Here is a 21,938-nt window from a genome sequence, read left to right as displayed (position 1 = left end):
TATGAGAAGTATTATTCTAAATAAATCATTCCTCCTTAATAATTAATAAGAATACTATTTTGCAAATTAAAACAAAGAAAACTTTATAAAGGCAATAGTTTATGATCTAAAATTTACCCAAAGGTGAATCAGTACTAATTTCAGACTAAAACAATTTAGGCCAACTTGGTTAGATAGCATCACTGACTAAATAGAGGTGAACTTGAGCAAATCAAACTTCAGGGGATAGTGGAGGACAGGAAAGCCTGGTGTGCTACAGTGCATGGAGTAGCAAAGAGTTGGAGCGACTGAACAATAACAACAACCTGGGATCAATGAAACTATAATATTATAAATGAAGTTAAGATTATGATTCCAGTGTCATGAAGGAGCATTTGGGTAGGAAAATCACATAATTTTAGAAATGTTTTTCTCTATGTAAAAGGAGTATTTTAGTAATGTTCCCCATTATGTAGAGATATATTCACCTAGTACTTAAAACAGTGCCAAGCAGTTTGTCACATATTAGCACATTATCTCCAACAACTGGCATGGTACTTGTCAATAGTAAAATGCATGATTTTAACTGTTCATAATCTTCTCAATAAACATACCTGAGATTACTCAAACTAAATTTGTATTAGATGGGTATTACATTAATATATAGAGTATTATCTCCACTCCTGAACAACCCAAATCAGAATGAGGCTGCCTCCTTTCCTGAAGAAATGTGGATTCATCTGGTCATTTCAAAAGGTCTCGTTTATACACATGCCATAAAGTGGAAATGCACTCTCTGTACTGTGAAAAACTAAGAAAGCTATGAACAGGTTTTGTTCTTTCTTATAATCCTATTTAACATAAAAGCATAAGTAAATAAGCATGTGATATTTAAAAGAAAACATACTTTAGATACTTCACTGAGCATTCTCTTAATTTCTTTTTCTTTACTATTGCTAATTGCTCAAGCGGCTTGTGAGTGTCACAACATAGGATTTCAGCAATGAAGGGAAAAAAAAACAACACTTATAAAGAATCAGGACTATCTTAATTGTTAAATTTGAGTTGTACAGATCTAGGAAAAGAATTTTTCTACCCTTTCAAGCACTGAGTGCTAAAGAAAATAATCATCTCCCTCTGTTCAAGTGCCTAATAGCTGTGTGACCTTGAGCAAGGTAAGACTCTTGCACAGCCACGGTTCCTCTCAACTACAAGGTAGGACACAGCTACATTATAGGACAGTTGTGAGCAGTAAATGAAATAATACACAAGCATGTTTCAGTGCAGTCCTTACCACCGACCCAAGATGCACATGTTACTCTAATAAAGGGCTATCTGATTCTTTGGTGTGGCCAGAGGGAACGATAAAATTGTCAGAAATCCATCTCATAAAGATAATAGTAACAAAATAAAAAAGAATTCTTAAAGCTGAAATTTACCCAATTTTTAGCACTATGCCAGTAGTTTTCACAACCCATATTTCATTAAGCTTCCAAGACTTTAAATAAGAATCATGATCACCATCTCATAAATGAAAAAAATTGAGACTCAGAGAGATTAAGTAAATCACTTGGTTTGAGTAATTATTAAATGGAAAAAAAAAATCCAAAACAGGATTGAAACCAAGGTCTGACTGACTCCAAAGCACACGCCATCCTTCTATAAAATACTGTCAACAAAAACAAACAGAAAACTCCACAACTATATACAGCATGTATTCTCAGTGGGGTTGGTATCATCCTTAAAGGGGATAAAGGGTTTTTGATTTTTTTTTTTTTTACTTTTTACATATAAAGTACAGATGTGCATACAGTACATAAATAGATTTATATTGTATCTGTAGTATTAATATTTTATAGGGATGATTAGGAAGAAATGCCTTACAAGATCCTTGAGGGGGAGAGGGTAATAATGGAAAAAAAAAAAAAAAAAACAACCATTGTTTTTGGAAAATACACTAATACACAGCAGAGAATAGCTTTAAAATCATCTTACAGGGATATAACTGGAGGTCCAGTAGTTAAGAATCAGCCTTCCAATGCAGGGGATGCGGGTTTGATCCCTAGGCAGGGAACTAAACATCCCACATGCTTTGGGGCAACTAGGCCTCAATCAGACCACCCATGGACAGCAAACTGTAAAGCCCTTGCACCATAATGACGATCTCACACGTGGCAACTGAGACCCAAGACAGTCAAAAATAAATAAACAAATAAAATTTTTTAAAGAAAATCACAAGGCAGGCTTCACTTACACAGCAGATAAAGTTCTCAGATGAGCAGTCAGTCTCTATTTCTTGGCAAAGTTAAACAGGAAAAAATTCAAAGTTTTTGCATTCAAATGCAAAGTTCTAATATCATTTGTGTCACTCATGTGCATTGCAGTGCAATCAATAAAAGCAATTTCCTTGTTGTATAGTTTATCTTTAAAATGAGAAAAGTGACCTCATTCACAGAATACATTTAAGAAGTAAAGATAATTTTCAGGTTTATGTTTTATAAGTATAAGATCCCAAAGAAAAATATTACCATATATCTGATATAAGAGAGAAGGAATTCCTCTTTATTTTTAAGCACAGGTTGGAATTACAACTAACCCTAAGGGAAAGTTTCTGGAAAATCACACAATATATACTTAAAGAATTTCAGAAAAAATAATAAGCACCTCAAATTTTCACTGAATGCCACTGAACTAGAAGAAAAAGTGTATCTATTAAATTTTAACTTCATCTATTAAAAATGTCATTAAGCCATTAGATCATGAGATTTTCACTTAGAATACATTTATTTTTATTTAAAATATAGAATGGACAAAATGAATTGCAACTGTTGGAATCTTTCAAAATAAATCTTTTAGCTTAAAAGAGTTTTGCTTAAAACATAAAAACTATAATAAGTAACTGAAAATAATAAAAGCAAGTATTACTTTCAGTTTCATAGTTACATGGCTAATTCATGCATGCATAAGATGAGCTTTCAACTTATAAACACATTAATCAAAGTGTTTCTTACAAATTTTTATAGGTGTATTTTCCATTAGACATTACTTATCAATATGCCAATTTAGCTGTATAGCTTCTTAACAGACATTTCTTTTATGATCTTATTCATCTTGTTAATACATAACATCAGATGATATATTTACGAACAAAAAAGGACTGGACAAAATGATAGAAGAAATCACAACAAGAGGTATGTTTTTGGTCTCATGCCTACAGCAACAGAGCAGTTTTTGGAGAAACTTTACTTTAAACCACTGACTGGGAAGGGAAAAGGAAGAAGATATAACCAAAAGTAACACTCTTTGTTTTACTTGGGACAGGACAAATCTAGAAATAGTCAATGAGTAGTTTATGATTAATTATAAAACACTTGAGGATAGAAACTGTATGGAATACTCTCTCCTCTTGTGACTCTTAGGCACTAAAATCAGATGCAGTGAGCCACTAGGCATGCAATAATACTTGACTGACTGGCCAAATGATTTGAAGTTCTCCTCAAATTACCCTGGAACAAGAACACGGTGGCAAATGTTCTTGTCGATAAGATGCCTTTACCTGTTTTCTCTTTGGCACCCACACATACTGTATTCTGATAGTATCCCTAAGACAGTATCACCAACTCAATGGACATGAATTTGACCAAACTCTGGGAGATAGTGGAGGACAGAGGAGCTTGACATGCTACAGTCCATGGGATCATAAAGAGTTGGTCACAACTTAGTGACTGAACAGCAACAACAAGGACAGTAAAAAAACAATATTCTTTTCCAGGAATTATATATCCAAATGCGATGACAAATTCTGCGGACTCTCAGAGAGTCACACTTACCCGATGCAATGGTGCTAGCAACTAAAGAAGGAAAAAAGGAAAGAATTACAAAAGTAAAAATGTTTTAAAGTCATTGATTTGCTAGCAATTTAATAAATATATGTTTATCAATCAACTGTACTTAAAGTTCAAAAGTAACTAAAATAAACAATTATAAATAAATTAATGAAAGCAATCATATTACTAACAATCAAGTAACACACATTAGTATCTTTCTCTATTAAACAAGGACTTTCCTGGTAGCTCAGATGGTAAAGCATCTGCCTACTATGCAGGAGACCTGGGTTTGATCCCTGGGTTGGAAAGATCCCCTGGAGAAGGAAATGGCAACCCCCTCCAGTACTCTTGCCTGGAAAATCCCATGGACTGAGGATCCTGGTAGGCTACAGTCCATGGTGTCGCAAAGGGTTGGACATGACTGTGCAACTTCACTTTCTTTTTTTTCTTTCTATCAAACAAAGTCAGCCAACAATAGAAACATAAAATGTGACTAAAGAGTTATTGAATACTGAAACAAACACTATGTAAATTTGGTTATATGACGTGTGGCAAGTCATCTGTGAGGACTCACACTGACAAATGGAAGGTGCATGGCACATGCATTATGGATTACACTCAGTAGTAGCTACTACTATTTTTTCAATAAAAGCAGAAAAGGCATACAATATTTAAAGGGTAAGTTAACTGTATATAAGAGAGAAATTTGATCCCAAATATTCACTGTATTTTTATCCTAATCATTTAAAATAATTGAAAAGTTTGTTAAATTTGTAGAATTATCATATTCATGCAGTAAAAGGTATTTCAACACAGTTAGCTCTATAACAAATTTATACTAAGTGAACTTGTTTCTCTTCACCTTGCCCTATTAAACCTATATATTCGACCTAAAATTTTTAGGGCCAGAGATGTTGTAAAATTTTAAGAAGTCAGTAACCACATATAAATGTAAAATTAATGAACTGAATCTAATTGGATCAATATAAGCCACAAAAGCAATGTTGAGTGCAAAAATCAAGTTAGGTAATGAAATATATGACATACTGTTTATGCAAATTATAAAAAACATGCAAAGCAATAATATGTACTACTTATGGTGACATACATGTAGCATAAGAATAAAAACACAGAGAGGGAGCTTGCACAATGAGGTACCATCTCACACTGGTCAGAATGGCCATCATTAAAAAGTTTACAAACAATAAATGCTGGAGAGGATGTAGAGAAAAGGGAACCATTCTACACTATTGGTAGGAATGTAAATTGGTACATCCACTATGGAGAACAGTATGGAGAGTCCTTAAAAAACTTAGAATAGTGTTGCTGTGTGTGTGTGCTTAGTCGGTCAGTCGTGCCCCACCCTTTGTGAACCTATGACTCCCGCCAGCCTGCTCTGTCTATGGGGACTCTCCAGACAAGATTACTGGAGTGGGTTGCCATGCCTTCCTCCAGGTAATCTTCCCAACCCAGGGATCGAACCCAGGTCTCCTGCACTGTAGGCAGATTCTTTACCGCCTGAGCTGCCAGTGAAGCCCAAGAATACTGGAGTAGGTAGCCTATCCCTTCTCCAAGGGATCTTCCCGACCCAGGAATGAAACCGGGGTCTCCTGCATTGCAGGCGGATTCTTTACCAGCTAAGCTACCAAGATAGTCCAGTTGCCATATGATCCAGTACTCCTGAATATAGATCCAAAAAAGATAAAAATTCTAATATGAAAGGATATAGACACCCCAGTGTTCACTGCAGCACTGTTCACAATAGACAAGACTTGGAGGCAGCCTAAATGTCCATCAACAGAGGAATGGGTAAGGAAGATGCAGTACATATACTCAATGGAGTATGACTCAGCCATACAAAGAATGAAACAATGCCATGTGCAGCAACATGGATGGGCCTTTAGACTGCCACACTGAGTGAAGTAAGTCAGACAAAGACAAACATCATGTGATATCACATATTATGAAATCTACAAAGAAAAAAATGATACAAATGAATTTATTTACAAAACAGAAACAGACTCACAGACTTAGAACACAAAATTTATGGTTATCCAAGGGGAAAGGTTGGAGGGAGAGATAAATTAGAAGGTTGGGATTTATATATACAAGCTGAGTCACTTTGCTGTATGGAAGAAATGAACACAACATTGTAAATCAAGAACACTTTGATGAAATTTTTTTTAAAGAAGCAGGCAGGAATTGAGGTTCCCTTTTTTAAAAAGGGAACTAATTGGAGTGAGATTTTGTGTATTTGACCTTTTACCTAAAGGAATAAAGAAACATACAAAGGAAATTTCAACAATAATATCTGCAATGTTTTAAGTTCTTAAAGATTCTGGGTAATGGCCAAATGAGCTTGAGTATGGAAATTTATGAAATTTGGACAATGTACTGAAAAAACAACAATGATAACTATTTGAAGACATGGAAGAACAAACTAACTCAGGCAGAAATAAATCAAAGCCAAGAGAGCTCAGGCCGCAGATGAGTTGCAGGGAGTGGGATTTGCCTGCACGCAGCAGGGAGAAATCCCTAGGCCACTTGGCACAGAGAGCAGAAAGCCACAGTTTCACTGGCTGGAGAAGAGTGTCTGGAAGGTGAGGAGCTGATACTGCTCTATTTCTTGACATATGTGGTAGTTACATTGATATTTGCTTTAAGAAAGTTATTAAGCCTTATATGTATATTTTGTACAATTTTCTGTGTGTTGATGTCAGTGAAAAGTTAAAATAATTTTAAAAACTGCCTCTTGGCTCAGTCCTATTGAGATTAAAAAAAAAAAAAAGATAAAAACAAACGGATAAAAACAACCAAAAATCCACATATCTCTATTAGAGAAGAAGAGTGTCTATAAAAATGGCTATTCATTAAGCAAGTTGTAAAATAAGAAGACATCCTGTTGGTCTGAAAAAGCATTAGTTAGATGGGTTTCATTCACTCAGTAGGTTTTCCTGAAATCTAAAGCATATGTTACTCTGCTTTCATAAAAACTGTCATTTAAAGAGTTAACCTGAAAGATTTCAAAGAACTCTGTCTTTTTAATTACTTAGAAGATACTATTAAGGTACTTAATCAAATCATCAACTCTAGGGAATCTGGAGAGTTCCTTTAGCATGCTGAGGGATGGGTCTCTGTCATTGAATCAGACCTAGAAATCAACCTAAAGGATTATACCTACTTGGTTCTTTGAGGGATCATAAGAAATTCAGTGGCTCCCTAAAGCTAACATGAAAAGAAGCATTTTTTTTACTGACATTAATTTAGAATTGCTTTTATGACACCACAACCTTTTTCTGTATCATTGCAAAAATATTTCTTTCTTAAAGGTATGCTGTAGCACAATCCAAAGTTAACCTTTGAAGAAGCTCAGAACATTGCTATGAAGAAACAATAAACCAGAGACTTCTTAATTTTTTAACGCTGATGAATTTGAAATTTCTACCATGGCACATAAAATCCATATGTGCAAACCTGAACTGAGTCAACTGACCTGAAGGAGCGCTTCCTCTTCCTTTAGGTGCGCTTGTTGCATGCAAACGCAGGGTTGTCCTGGGAACAGCTGTACTTTTTGCTGCTGTAACACGAGCAGAGGTCAATCTTTGTGTTATACGGAGACCCTTAGTCGTATGTACAGAAGTGGACTTTTGTGTAGCTTTAAGATTCTGTGTAAGTAAAGATTTTGCTGAGGTGAATCTTTGGGTTGTTGGTGTGGTTGCAGAAGCATTTGGCATGATGGGATTCTGAGCTGCTGTAAAGACAGTGTTTGATATTGGGGAATTCCAGGCTGTCGTGGCGGAACCATTTGCTGTGGTAGGTTTCTGAGGAGGTGATGGGACCTTTGTAGCTGGAACATTTACAGTGGTGTATGTCTGAGAAACAAGTGGGGGCTTTGTAGCTGAAGAATTTATTGTGATGAGTTTCTGAGGAGTTGGTGGTGTTTCCATACCTGGAACATTTACAGCGGTGGGTTTCTGAGGAGTTGGTGGGGTTTCTGAAGCTGGAACATTTACAGTGATGGGTTTCTGAGGAGTTGGTGGGGTTTCTGTAGCTGAAACATTTACAGTGATGGGTTTCTGAGGAGTTGGTTGGGTTTCTGTAGCTGAAACATTTACAGTGATGGGTTTCTGAGGAGTTGGTGGGGTTTCTGTAGCTGAAACATTTACAGTGGTGGGTTTCTGAGGAGTTGGTGGGGTTTCTGCAGCTGAAACATTTACAGTGATGGGTTTCTGAGGAGTTGGTGGGGTTTCTATAGCTGAAACATTTACAGTGGTGGGTTTCTGAGGAGTTGATGGGGTTTCTGTAGCTGAAACATTCACTGTGGTGGGTTTCTGAGGAGTTGATAGGACTTTGGTACCTGGAACATTTACTTCAGTGGATTTCGGAACTGTTGGTGAGACATCAGTTTCTGTAGAAGAAAAATGTTATAATAAAATTAGGTAAATAATGCTGTCCAAGTTAAGATTTAGGAACCAGCTGTTTGCTCTGACTCTTCTCTTTCCCCACAAATACCTAAGTATGACTTTTAGGAAACCAAGTATTCTCATGTCTTTCCCAAGGAACTGAAATGCTATATATTATCTTTGCTTTGAAATAAGTTGCACCTATAGGCAACTAAAGTGGATTTACACCAAAGTAATACTGAGATTCCTAAAACTGTTTTCTATTTGAAAAAGGAAATCAAAGTCAGAACTGGCAGTGATCTCATTCTTAATACCCCTCAAATAAAGAGTTTTTCTCATAAATTGTCCTTTTTCCCTCATGCCAAGACCAAAGAACAGGATGCAACCTTGAAGCAACAAAGATAAGCAAAACATAGTCAGTTTTTCCAAAGCAGTCAGGACATGCTAGTGACCTTGGGAACTTGTTTTGTTTCACTTCTCTTTTAAAGCAATAAATTCAATCAGACTACCGTAAATCCCTTTTCTCCTCTTGTGTTGGTTACCAATCTTACACAGAAAAAAAGTTTAGTTCCTCTTTGGATTTTAAGTGAGATAACAAATATTTCAAGTGCAGATTTAGTGAAGACCCTATTCTGAGAGTCACCAATCTAACATTAAAATTTTAGGTCTGTTTGACTTTGAGTTGCTGATCCAATCTCCCTCATAAGGCAGTACTGAGCAGTGTGTAAGCCTGTTTGACCAGATATTAAAGACTGCTGTCCACTTCTCTAAGCTTCAGTTTTCTCATCTGTAAAATGAATGAGTTTTGAAAAACTTTTACTATGAGGTGCCTGGAGATGGTTTTGTTTTTATTCTTCTTAGAGTCCTGAAAGTTTTTAGAATCTCTTGGTTGATATATTTCATCAGTTTGGGAAATTTTTCAGTCATTATCTCTTAGTGTATTTCTTATGCTTCTCTCTCTCTCTTTCTCCCCACTATTTTTTTAATCATAATTAGAACAGCCATATCTCAAATGTCTCTTAAATTTGGTCTGTATTCTACTTTCATTTTTCTCCTTGTTCTTCAGTTTTAATTAACCTTTCTTCCAGTTTCCAATACCATCTCCTGCTATGTCCAAATTGCTGTTAAATCTGTCTACTGTGCTGCTCAGATACTATATTTTCCCACTGAAGAATGTCTGTCTTACTCCATTTTATAGAATCCAAATCTCTGTTGAAGTTCTCTATCTTTTCCATTAGTATCTTGAATATATTAATCACTTAAAGTCCTTGTCTGCTAACTCAATTATCTAGATTTTTCTTATTTGCTTTTTATTTCTCCTAATTTTGTTATAATTTCTTGCATCTCTCAGTATCTAATAATTTTTATTACATGCAATACATTGTATAAAATTCAGATGATATGATCTTCCAAAGGGAGGGTATCCTTTTCTGATAGGCAAGTTGGTTTGCGGTGATCACATCCTCAGCCTACGAGGACTGAGCTGGGTTACAGTTTCCATATGACTCAGTCTACTTTTGCTGCTTGGAAGTAGATCTTTTTTCCTCAACCCTGAGAGACTGTGGGAGATCCAAGTCTATTCTTTAGCAGTGCCCTCTCTAGCAACACAGCCTCTCTTTCCACAAAGCTTCAAAATGAGCTTAAATATTGTAAGAAGGATGCTGGTTGTATGCTTGATACAAGCCTGTTCTTGTGATGGGTTTGTTTTCCAAATACCATAAGGTTCAGGAAGATCTCATTTTGTACTTTGGCAGCTTGGGGTCTAGCTCCCCAGTCTCATCTGCATTCCTAGAAATCGGCAAATGGCTCTTAGGAAAAACCGGGTCAGCATTTGAAGAATTCCAGTTTCCAGTGTGTTATCTTAGCTAACCACAACTACTGAGAGCAATGGTCGTTTATCTGGTTCAAGATGGATCCTCAGTCTAGGTGCACATCAGAATCATTTGCCTTCATTTGGAATTTTAGTTCATTCACCCCTAGTTATTTCCCTGAGGGAACAATTTTTGCCTTTAAAATACGGTTAAAAAAAAAATCTACCCAGGTTTTGTAGTTATTGTCATGCCAGCATTGGCCTGCCATGACATCCTTGAGCATTACCATAGAGTTGTAAATTCTAAATAGCTGATTATTTAATAAAATAGGGGAAATAAATATGAAGTGGATCATATGGCTAAAATTTAAAATATCAAAATTTACTCATTTTAAATGAATTCAAACCATTAAATGAAATTTCCACCTTTTAACTATCACATCTTCACATCATAATAACCACTATCATTAATGGTACAGAGAATAAATATGCAATATTACTGGGACAGTAAATTGGTACAGCTTCTTTTGAAACAATATTGGTAACATCTATCAAAAGTTTAAATGCATATACCTTTGATATTGTAATTACACTGCAAGGAATTTATTGTAAAAAATGTATTTGCACAGATACAAGGAACACAATAATATTTACTGTAGAATCTTTTTTAAAATAATTTTTTAAAAACTAGAACAGATACTAAATTCCCTTCAATAGGAGACTGGTTAAGTAAATAATATACCCATATCATTAATATGATTTTAAGAAGAAATATGTGTAAACAGTGGCTACTTTTGAGGGTAGGACTAGAAGAGACTTTTGCTTCTCATTTTATATAATCATCAACATTTTTTTTTTTTTTTGGTTTTAACATTGTGCTGTGCTTAGTCACTCAGTCGTCCAACTCTCTGCGACCCCATGGACTGTAGCCCACCAAGATCCTCTATCCATGGGGATTCGCCAGACAAGAATACTGGAGTGGGTTGCCCTCCTCCACAGGATCTTCCCAATCCATGGATCAAACCTGGGTCTTCTGCATTGCAGGTGGATTCCTTACTGTCTGAGCTACCAGGGAAGCCCAAGAATACTGGAGTGGGTAAGCCTATCACTTCTCCAGGGGAACTTCCTGACCCAGGAATCAAACTGAGGTCTTCTGCATTGCAGGTGGATTCTTCACCAGCTGAGCTACCTGGGAAGCCTAGTTTTAACATTTCTTCATAATATTCACATATACTACTTATATGAAAAAACTACTATTAATAAGCAATGCTATTTAAAAACCATGCTAATAAAATTCAAGTATAATTATAAAAGTAGTTATTTATTTGAGTTATACTGGCATTTGAATATGATACTGCTTAAATAAATGCCACCTCCCAGGAGAGTTCTAGAAATGCAAACAAGGGAGCACTGTCAATAAGAGAAAAATTCTGGAGGCAGAAAACAATACAATTCAATGAAGTCAACAGGTGGGCAAGAGTTTCTCTTTGTTGTCACAACATATAAGATCATTATTTAGATCTCTCAGTTCAATCTAAGATTTCCTCTCAATTAAATAAACCACTTTATACACTTTTTTATAAACAAGAATATATCTATACTAACTTATTGAAAGTAACATGGTAAGAAACAGCAAATATAAGCTAATTCACTAAAAACATGAGACATATGTGTGTGTGTGTGTGTGTGTGTGTGTGTATATATATATATAATTATACATCTCCATCCTACTCTGCAGTTCAAGCCATAAAGAATCCATCTGCAATGCAACAGACACAGGAGACATGGGTTTGATCCTTGGGTCAGGACGATCCCAAGAAAATGGCAACCCACTCCAGTATTCTTGCCTAGAAAATACCATGGACAGAGGAGCCTGGTGGGCTGTAATCCATAGGGTCGCAAAGAGTCAGGCATGACTGAGTATGCACACACTTGCCCGATTACATATATACATATATTCACAGTGGTCATGTGTGTATTATTTGTATTTTACCATATGGTGGCTCAGCAGTAAAAGAATCTGCCTGTAATGCAGAAGAAGTGGGGACTCAAGTTTGATTCCTGAGCTGGGAAGATCCCCTGGAGAGGCAAATGGCAACCCATTCCAGTATCCTTGCCTGGAGAATCCCATGGATAGAGGAGTATGGCAGGCTACAGTCCATGGGGTTGCAAAGAGAGAGCCACAACTAAGCAACTAAAGAACAACAGCAACAACATATGTTCTCCACATCAGTGCTTCTTCCTTTTTGGAAGTCATAGACCCCCTCGTAGAGTCTGTTGCCCAGAAAAATGCAAATATGCTTATGTACAACATTTTACATTCATTTCTCAGGGAGTCTGTATGATCTCTGAAGCCCATATACAGACCCAAGAGTAAGAATAAACAGAATTGCAAATTTGCAAACTGATTACCTCTGCATTGAGGTAGGGGGCCACTCCACTCTCCTTGGTCATCTTTTACAGTACAATAGATAGAGCTCTCTCCATGTAGGGTGAAGCCTTCCATACATTTATATGTTGCAGACTGTCCATATGCATAACTGTTTTGTTTCTCTTGAATCATTCCATGGTCAACTTTTGGTGGTTCTGGACATAAGATTTCTTTTAAAACATCATAACATATGTTAAATTAATTAAATCCCCAAGATAATTTTATAAACAAGATTAAAATATGTTAAATATTTCATTAAAGAACTAAAAATACACCATTCTTCTAAATTAAACATTTCATCTCAGAGAAAGCAAGGCAGAGACTTCCATTTAAGGAGTAAAAGGACTTGAGTTTAAACCTAAGATATACCCTCCTTGGAGCAGAGAAGAGGGCTCTGCTTTTGATTCCAGGGAGAAACAATACTGAATGAAAGGAGCTGGGAATGTAAGTGGCATGCGTGGGAAACAGAAATTTTGGATAAAGCAAAAGATTTTAAAAGTCAAAATTAGACTTTGATTTTCAGGATAAAATTTTTAAAGCATGTGTTGACTCTTGGCCTTTTATTTGAAGTAAATCTTACTGAGCAGGTGAATTTGTAAAACAAATACAAGCAAAGTATTGATTGTTATATTATAAAAAGAAGCCTCTCCCTGGCAGCTGCCCTGATAAAAAAATTCAGTGGTTCCACATTCTCTAGAAACATGAACCTGTTTTTCTTGTCCTTTTTTTTTTTAAGCAAGAAAGCAATGTGATCACATGAGGATGTCAAATTATATCACATCAAATACTCTTAAGTACCCAGACAATACTAGCTATTTATGAATTACTTTTAGGCCACTGATCGAAGCAGGGAACAAAAACAAGCTAATCTGATTTACACTGGGCTGAGTGGGTATTGACAACACACATTACCATCAGTTCAGTCCCAACAGTTTCTGAGCATCTAATACATACTGGGCATTGTTCTATAAATAGCAGTATAACCAAGTAAGATACAGTTCCTCTGTCTTAAACTATAGTGGAAAGAGACATTCAAAGAGATCATTTCCATACAAAATGGTGAGGATTATCACAGAAGCATGCACAGTAATGTGGAAAGAACGAACAGTTAGCCAGCCGGGGACTGTGGATACAGTCAGCAAAAGCTTCCAGGAGAAATTTGAGAGCAAACTCTTAAAAAATAAAATAAAAGGGGTAGGGGGCGCTGAAGGGATTTCCTGTCAAAGGCAGCATCATAAGAAATGATGTGGGGACATGAAGAAGTCCGAGGTATCCAGACAACCTCAGCAGTTTGTGAAGGAGGAGGGCGAGACATAAAGCGTGGAGAACTGGATAGACCATGGCTAGACTTGTACACTATATGAAGGGGTTTAGACCTGGTACGTTGGATGTGATGAGGAGATACTATCAAGTCTCTCTCAAGAAGGGAACAGACAAGTCACTTTGTGTTTCAGATGGATGACTGGGTAGAGGCTGGATAAAACACTAAAGGTGTGTGACAATGGAGGCTGGTGGCCACTGCAGTCAGCATCACTTGAGCAAGTGGAACTCCTGCCTAGCTCCCACATGGAAAGGCCATGCTCTTGCCCTCCTCTGGGTGTGCCTCTCTCTACTAGATGGGAAATCTGCAGGGCTGAGATAGTATGCTCAATGAGAGCTCCTCCCCACCCCATTCTAAATCACGCTCCAGGAACTGGTGCCCAGAACTCCCTGGGCCAACACTCCTTTCAGGGTTTCTCCTAGTCCATATTCTTGACAATAGTCTATACTGCTGATGTGTCCACCTTTAGGCCAGAATTCAATGGAGTGGGGCTAAGGGTTATAGGGGATATGATTTGGGTGTGTCGATTGAGCTATCCATTTACAGGCATCAGAGACCCCCTCACAGTGCAAGAAGGGGGCATCAACTTGAGAAGGGCTGAATCTTAGATTAGGGACCTCCATTTATACTCTTGTTCTAGGCCCTGAAAATGTTAGGAATAGCCCTTATTGCAAAGTCTAAATGAAGGCTAGTCAACCATATTAAAAGTGTTATATAGAGAAGATAACACAGGTTTGAGAAATATATTAAGGAGGGAAAAAATACTTGGTGATTACAAGTGAGAGGTTAAGATAAAGAGAGGGGCCTGGAATGACAGACATTATATAGCAGCAACTGATTCTAAGCTAGTGTGTACTGCTGCTGCTGCCGCTAAGTCACTTTAGTCGTGTGACCCCATAGACGGCAGCCCACCAGGCTCCCCCGTCCCTGGGATTCTCCAGGCAAGAACACTGGAGTGGGTTGCCATTTCCTTCTCCAGTGTGTATGTGGATATGGAGGTGTGGATCTAAAGAAGGAAGGAACAATGGACATATTCAGAACTTTTCCTTGGTTATACGCCAATCAGAGGTGATCCTTATTCACCTTATCAGTCACCTTATTTAGTTGACTGCAAGCAGTCAACTAAAATTATTTTTGAAAAGAAAATATTGGCAGAGAGATAGGAAAACAGGTGTTTCTGACACTGAGGCTTTCTTCAGAGGTAAATAAATATCACCTCTGACTGGCATATGACCAAGGAAAGGTTCTGAATATGTCCATTGTTCCTTCCTTCTTTAGACCCACACCTCCATATCCACATCCACAAAGGGACATCAGTGCTGCCTCATGTGCTGATAAAAGCCCAGACTGCATACTTGAGATATGCTGTGTGCTCAGTTGAGGTCAAAAACCTCACTGCTTCATGTTTGGGAACACATGTAAGAATTAAAGATTTTAAAATTTAATTAAAAAAATAAAAAAAATAAAAAAAAAAAATGTTTTACAAATTATAAAAAAAAAAAAAAAAGAATTTATACTTTCCACTTGAAGTCTTTGGTGGAAAGTCTACACTAGGAGAAGTAGGGCTTTAATAGGGATAGTTGAAGACATGGGGTTGCTGAATGAAAAGGCCTCTTTCCCACAGAATACAGATGTCAGTGATTGCAGAGTTGCAGAGCCAGGTAAGAGAGTCAGAGTGGAAAACATAAACATCAGGGTTTTTACCACAGAATTGAAGATATTAGACAGAGAGCAAGACCTGGACTAGCTGTAAGCAAACACAAAGAGAAATTGGGTTTGCAGTGCAAAAGCTCTTCTGTGCTGGAATGCATGCTTGGTGTACACATTTCTGTGAACTTTATGACAGCAGTTGCTTGTAAATATGTTGGCCTCCACTGGGAGACTGCTTGTCCAGACTTGTGACAAGTTGTTGCCTCTGTCAGAAAAAAAGATATGGTCTGGCTCCTGCTTGCTTTCCATATTTGCTTTAGTATCAGTTACAGCATTCCTAACTGGATGATATAGGAAAGGTGATGGTGGGTATTAAGGATGGATATTTGGAAACAATAATGAAAAAAGGGAAGAAATAGTAGATATAGGAGGTAGGGGCCAAGGTGGGTGTGGCAAGAGCAAACTCCTGGTTGGCAAGGCTTCATTTCATTTGTCTTCTTATCAGCTGACCCCACACGTTCCCTACCAGAGAGCACGATGCTTGTTAAATTACACCACATCTACTCAAGTTTCCTGCTCTTAATAACACCAAAACTTGAAATGAGGAATAATTTCAATGAGGATGAGAGAAATAAAGCCTAGTTTTTAAAACACTGCACATATCTACTCCTCTGTTTTCAGGAGACATATGTCTCTAATGCACATATATTTAACTTGATATACCCTTTTAGGAAATTAGCCTTTGTGCCCTCTTCCCTCTTGAGAAGACAGAATTTTCAAGTGCAGGTATTTCTTCATTACGATGTATGCTTATTTCTCTAAAGATAAAAGCATATCACGGTTTAAAACATTTCAACGTAATTAGCTCAGTTAACAATCCTTAAAGGAATCTAGTGTAAATTAACACTAGGTCTTAGAAGAATGATGGGCTTGAAATCAAGAGGTCTGGGTTAAGTGCCTACTTTGGCCACTTATTTTGGCATATAGGGTCAAGTTGTACAGACCTTTTAATGAACAGTATTTTAACTACCATAAAATTAAAAATTATGAAGGAGGGAAAAAAATCCCAAATCTATTTTATTTGACTGTTAGAAGGAATGATAGGATAATAAATGACCAAACACAATATAAACCTTAGCTAATTTTTAATCCTTTATCCTCATGGTTAATAAATTAAGACTCATTACTAATAGAGTTATATAAACAAGGCAAATCATTCACACATTGGAAGGTGAGGGTACTACAAACATATACTGAGGGTAATCCTAAAGAGCAAAAAGCAATTTATCATTGATTATTCAGTCCTACAGCAGAGTGCTTAGATTTTTTTCAGTCTTACTTTGGCATTCTGGAAATCCATCAGTCCACCCAACAGTATTTCCCATAGCAGCACAGAAACTAGAAGCTGCACCAACTAATTTGTACCTAAAATAATGAGGGAAGAAAAAAAAAAAAAAACAAAACCTTAAGTTCCATTCACATGTATTTGACTTCCCTTAAATCCTTCAGAATAGGACCTTACAATATTTGTTACACCAGTAGATAGAGACAAGACAATAGGTGATAAAAGCTCATTTGGTAGTTTAAAGGAAAAGAAAAAAAATATATCTAAAAGGGTGACATCAAAGATTAAAAAAGTGTAAGATAAGCAAATTTTTTTTTTATTTGGGTAAGGCATATGTTAGAAAATATTAAAATATTTAAAAACATTTTTAAAGAATACAGATGCTTAAATCTTTTCTGAGTTCTAAAAGATCAATACAGATTCCATAGAATAATAGAATGTACTTATATTTAAAGGGTTCAAAGTATCCCCAGATTTGTTATTAATGATCCAAACATCTGTGTTTAGTACAGGAGACAAATGATACTGGTAGCTTTATAAATAACAGGGACACACACACAGAATAAAATATCATAGTTCAATTTACAGATATTAAATGAGAAAATGAATATAAAGCTTTTAGCAGCACTTGAAACACTGATAATCCTCAATGATAATACTCCTTTCCCACACATAGAGAACTTACAAAAGATCTTAGGTCAGAATTTATACACTAGGAATGACTGTTTTTAACCCTTGATATTTTATAACAGATTGTTTACATACAAAGAAAACAAACAAATGCAAACTCATTATTTAGATAAAGACTGGTTTCAACACTGAAAAGATTTAATTTCTCTAAGGATCATCAACTTATCACAAGTTTTTTTTCCTCTACAAGTCACAGTTAAAACTTTATAATGAAATCTAGCAATTGAGAGAATTTTGGTGGTATTATAAGAAATATTCCTTTCTTGCACCATTTTACTAATTTTAACTGCAATGAGTTCATCACTGAGCAGAGGGTGGTTTTATTGCTTATCACAAATCTAAAAGTTTCCATCTTAAATTCTAATTTGTTTTTCCAGTTGTTAAATATAGTGTTTCACATGCTCAAACTTACCCTGTGTTACATGAAAAATAGATGGTCGCACCAAGTAGTATGTCAGTTGTTATTTTGACATGACCATTTTCTATTTCTCTTGGCTTAGGACATGATTTTTCTACGAAAGAATACAAATTGATTTTTTTTGTTAAATTATCAGGCACATCTATGCAAATTCACCATCTGAACCATTGCTATTACTTATCCAACTATTTAAATTGCACCTTCATTTTATCAGTTTCAAGAAAGCAAGGTATTAGTCCATGGGGTCACAAAGAGTCAAACATAACTGAGCGACTTTCACTTTCTTTAAAATATACACTTAAGTCATTTTTCACTGTGTTAAGTCACTTCAGTCACATCCAACTCCATGCAACCCTGTGGACTGTAGCCTGCCAGGCTCCTCAGTCTATGGGATTCTCCAGGTAAGAATACTGGAGTGGGCCATTTCCTTCTCCAGGGGATCTTCCAGACCCAGGGATCGAACTCATGTCTTTTAAGTCTCCTGCATTGGCAGGAGAGTGCTTTACCAATACTGCATTTCTAGGTAACCTTAAACTAAGTTTAATCTTAGGTTAAAGGCTCTTCCAGTGGTCATGTATGGATGTGAGAGTTGGACTATAAAGAAAGCTGAGCACCAAAGAATTGATGCTTTTGAACTGTGGTGTTGGAGACGATTCTTGAGAGTCCCTTGGACTGCAAGAAGATCCAACCAATCCATTGTAAAGGAGATTAGTCTTGGGTGTTCAATGGAAGGACTGATGTTGGAAACTCCAATACTTTGGCCACCTGATGCGAAGAGCTGACTCATTTGAAAAGACCCTGATGCTGGGAAAGATTGAGGGCAGGAGGAGAAGGGGATGACAGAGGATAAGATGGTTGGATGGCACCACCGACTCAATGGACATGGGTTTGGGTGGACTCCGGGAGTTGGTGGTGGACAGGAAGGCCTGGGGTGCTGCAGTTCACGGGGTTGCAAAGGGTCAGACACGACTGAGCGACTGAACTGAAATGAAATGAAACCTTAAATGTGAAATGAGTGAGCAAAGTAATATTTCTAGCTCACAAGTATTTAGTTTGCCTAATTTAAAACAAATTGATTCTAATGGTTCATTTAAGAAACATTCTAAATAATAATAGGTACACATAGACTTCCACTATGAGTGAAGGAAAAAACATTATTTTCCCCAAACACCACATGATTAAGATTACTCTTTAAAACTATACTCACTTTTACAAAATCTATCAGGTTTGGACCATATAAAATTCTGAAGACAAGTTATGTTTCCTGAGAGAGAAGGGTCCCGTAGGTAGCCTGGACGGCACTCATATTCCACAGTGGAACCTTCTGGGAAATAATTCTGTTGGCTATAAGACTTTTTGAGAGATGCAAAAAGTAGCCTGGTTGGAACATCACAGCTACCTAAAAGTATTAACAAAACAACAACAAAAAATGAGTATCACTTGATGTTATAATCTATGTCTAATTATCTGGTCCTTAGATCACTCTTTCTCTGTATTTTTTTGTACATTTAGTATTCATATTAATGTCACTATGGCATTGATAGTGTATCAGCATATTCACATATAAATTTTAATTCCCTAATTACTAGAGCCCTGTGAAGTAGATTTGGTACACCAAAGTCACTATGTCCACAATTTAGAAAATGTAACTTATTTAAGTTGCCTGGCATAATTCTGGCATTGACTCAATTAATGCCAATTCCCTTACCCTGTCCTATGTATCATAGGGATAGATAAGAACCAGCATTTCCAGATCCCTGGGCTAGTGTCCTGGACGACAATAATAGTTAACAATGATAGCTAACATGTATTGAGTACTTGCAAATGTTTTACACATGTAAACTCATTTAATCCTCAGGACAACCTATGGAGACAAGGATCAGATGAGCCAATGGAGCACATGAAGTATTTAAAAACTGGAAACATCCAGACAAATGGGAATTTATAGTGGCATCATATAGTGTAAGGGACATTAGATCTATGATCAACAGACTCACTGGCTCTTCTGCATATGGAGCTCCTGATCCCAAGGAAATTGTTTAACTGGGAGCTGCTTTCTCAACTGTAAAGTGTGGATAAGTCCTTAACTAACCTCAGGGAGTTCTTTGAAGAATTAGACGAAGTACTCTATGCAGAATAGTTGGAAACACTAAAGCAGGATACATGTGCAAAGACATGTACTTCAACCTCCTGCCTTGGGATCATGGATAAATAAAAACAAAAAGTTCAAGCTGATTTCACACCTGATTTCACACCTGATTTCAAAAAATACGTGTAGCAGTTTCTATGCTCCAAGTTGTTCAAATGCAGGAATTAAATTTTTATCTTTACTTGTACATGTCAAGGCTAAACTAGGGCAATGACTACAAAGATAGATTTTGAAATGGAAATTGAGAATTTTTAAAAATATCACCACAGAGTTGTACTGGGCAAGTCCTACAGAAGACTCTGTTATGTGTCTCAAGGTAACTACCAAACATAGTTATAGATAATTTACTCCCTAAACAGTATCTCTTGTTTATTTTCACTATTAATCAGTTCAAGAGTTACAGTGTTAGGAAAAAAAAAAAAAAAAACCTGTTAATGAAGAGCAGGACCTATTCCAGGAAGTAACACCATCAATTAGCTAGATTGTGAATTGCCAACAGGTATGCCCAGGTGATTAATAAAGCTAGAAAACTATCAATTACCAGTCATTCCAAAGAGGGATAAAATTAAACTTAAGAAACATTCCATTCCATAACTTTTCTAAAATGAAATGAAGAACTTACGATTACAAAATTCTGCAAGCTCTGACCATTTATTATTCTGACAGACGACTGAGTCTGCCTTGCCAGGAACTTTTACAAAGCCTTTGTTACATTTGTAGGTTACTGTGCTTTGTTCAGGAAAACTTGTAAGTCTTCCCAAAGTTGCTTGGGCATTAGGCACATCTGGGGGAAGGCTGCAGTCACCTAGGAAGGAATAAACAAAACTGAAGGAAATACCACTTTTCAATTCATAGCAACATTCTTTTCCCAAGACAAATAAGGGAGGCAGCAAAAGCTTTTGATGCCTACATAATATTTCCATCCAGCGCTGAGCTGACACATCAAGAACTTGCCAGGCTTCCTGTGTGTCAATTAACTCAAAACTAAAAGAAATTCCTGCCCCTCGTTATCATATACATACAGAGAGAGCTTTAGACTTTCACAGAGACACTGTTTCGAGGCACACAGTACAGACAGACGCCCCCTTGGAACGTTACACCTGGAGGAGACGACGCGCAAACTTGCAGTGCCAAGTCTGTGCACGACTGGACCCTGTGGTGGTCAACGATCTGGCTTCCCAACCTTAAGGGACGCTAAGGATCCACTCTCTTCGACCTCTGCCTGTCTTTGTGGCTTCTCGATGTTTGCCCCCTCTCCCCTAGAACCCTGCCAGCTGGGGTCCAGCATAGTAAACCTCCTAGTGGCAGGTGAGCAGCGAAGAGCCTCTTTCCGTTCCCAGGGATCGTGCCAGTAGGAGGGCTGACCCTTACAGGTGGAGGATTCCGCGAACGATTAGGGATGCCCACATGGCTCACCCTCCGCATTCCGCGGACTCCTCGGCTGTCGTGCCGACGACCTCCGCCCTTTCCACCCTGCCCGGAGGTTGAGCCCCAGGGGTGGGCTTCGGCCCCGGACCCCCACTCACCCGACGCAGCCGGAGGACGCAGGAGTAGCAGCAGCAGCTGCGGGCCCAGCCCGCCCAGGAGGCTCAGCACCGCGCGGGCGCGCGGGCGCGCGGGGCTCATGGCGCACGGGGACGGACACCGGGCGTGGGCCTCCGCGGTGAAGACACAGCCGGCTGGAAACCCGAGCTGAAGTCGGGGCAGCGCTCTGAAGCAATAACAGTTAGATTAGCGCCCTGGGCGGGGCCGGGGCTCTGACTCACCAAAGGACTGAGAAAGAGACGAGTGGGCGAGGGCTTTTCTCACACCAGGTGCTGGGCGGGGTAAGGGCGGGAGCCTCTTCACGGGCCCTTGGGATCCGAAAAAAGAGGAAAAAGAGGGGCCCGGGCAGGGAAAGCAGCTTGTCGGCGCC

General features: G+C 37.7%; 1 protein-coding gene across 2 annotated transcripts in view; it reads right to left on the bottom strand.

The window, feature by feature from the left end:
- The window catches only part of CD55 (CD55 molecule (Cromer blood group)), a 28,200-nt gene extending 6,551 nt beyond the window's left edge, over positions 1–21,649 (bottom strand). Inside the window, exons 1-9 of one of the 2 annotated variants that reach the window (XM_068986616.1) lie at positions 21,550–21,649; positions 20,646–20,828; positions 19,082–19,273; positions 17,869–17,968; positions 16,761–16,846; positions 12,432–12,620; positions 8,164–8,214; positions 7,300–7,383; positions 3,810–3,830 (exon numbers count right to left, since the gene is read on the bottom strand). In XM_068986616.1, coding sequence (XP_068842717.1) covers positions 3,810–3,830; positions 7,300–7,383; positions 8,164–8,214; positions 12,432–12,620; positions 16,761–16,846; positions 17,869–17,968; positions 19,082–19,273; positions 20,646–20,828; positions 21,550–21,649 — 1,006 coding nt within the window. Of the gene's footprint in view, positions 1–2,822; positions 3,831–7,299; positions 7,384–8,163; positions 8,215–12,431; positions 12,621–16,760; positions 16,847–17,868; positions 17,969–19,081; positions 19,274–20,645; positions 20,829–21,549 lie in introns of those variants that run through there. The other variant, XM_068986615.1, reaches the window with a different exon arrangement.
- Positions 21,650–21,938: the final 289 nt, after the last annotated feature.

This window comes from Capricornis sumatraensis, chromosome 14 (assembly GCF_032405125.1).
Source record: "Capricornis sumatraensis isolate serow.1 chromosome 14, serow.2, whole genome shotgun sequence".
Lineage (NCBI taxonomy): Eukaryota > Metazoa > Chordata > Mammalia > Artiodactyla > Bovidae > Capricornis > Capricornis sumatraensis.
The sequence above is the reverse complement of the archived record's forward strand: the minus strand, read 5'-3'. Positions and strand labels throughout refer to the sequence as shown.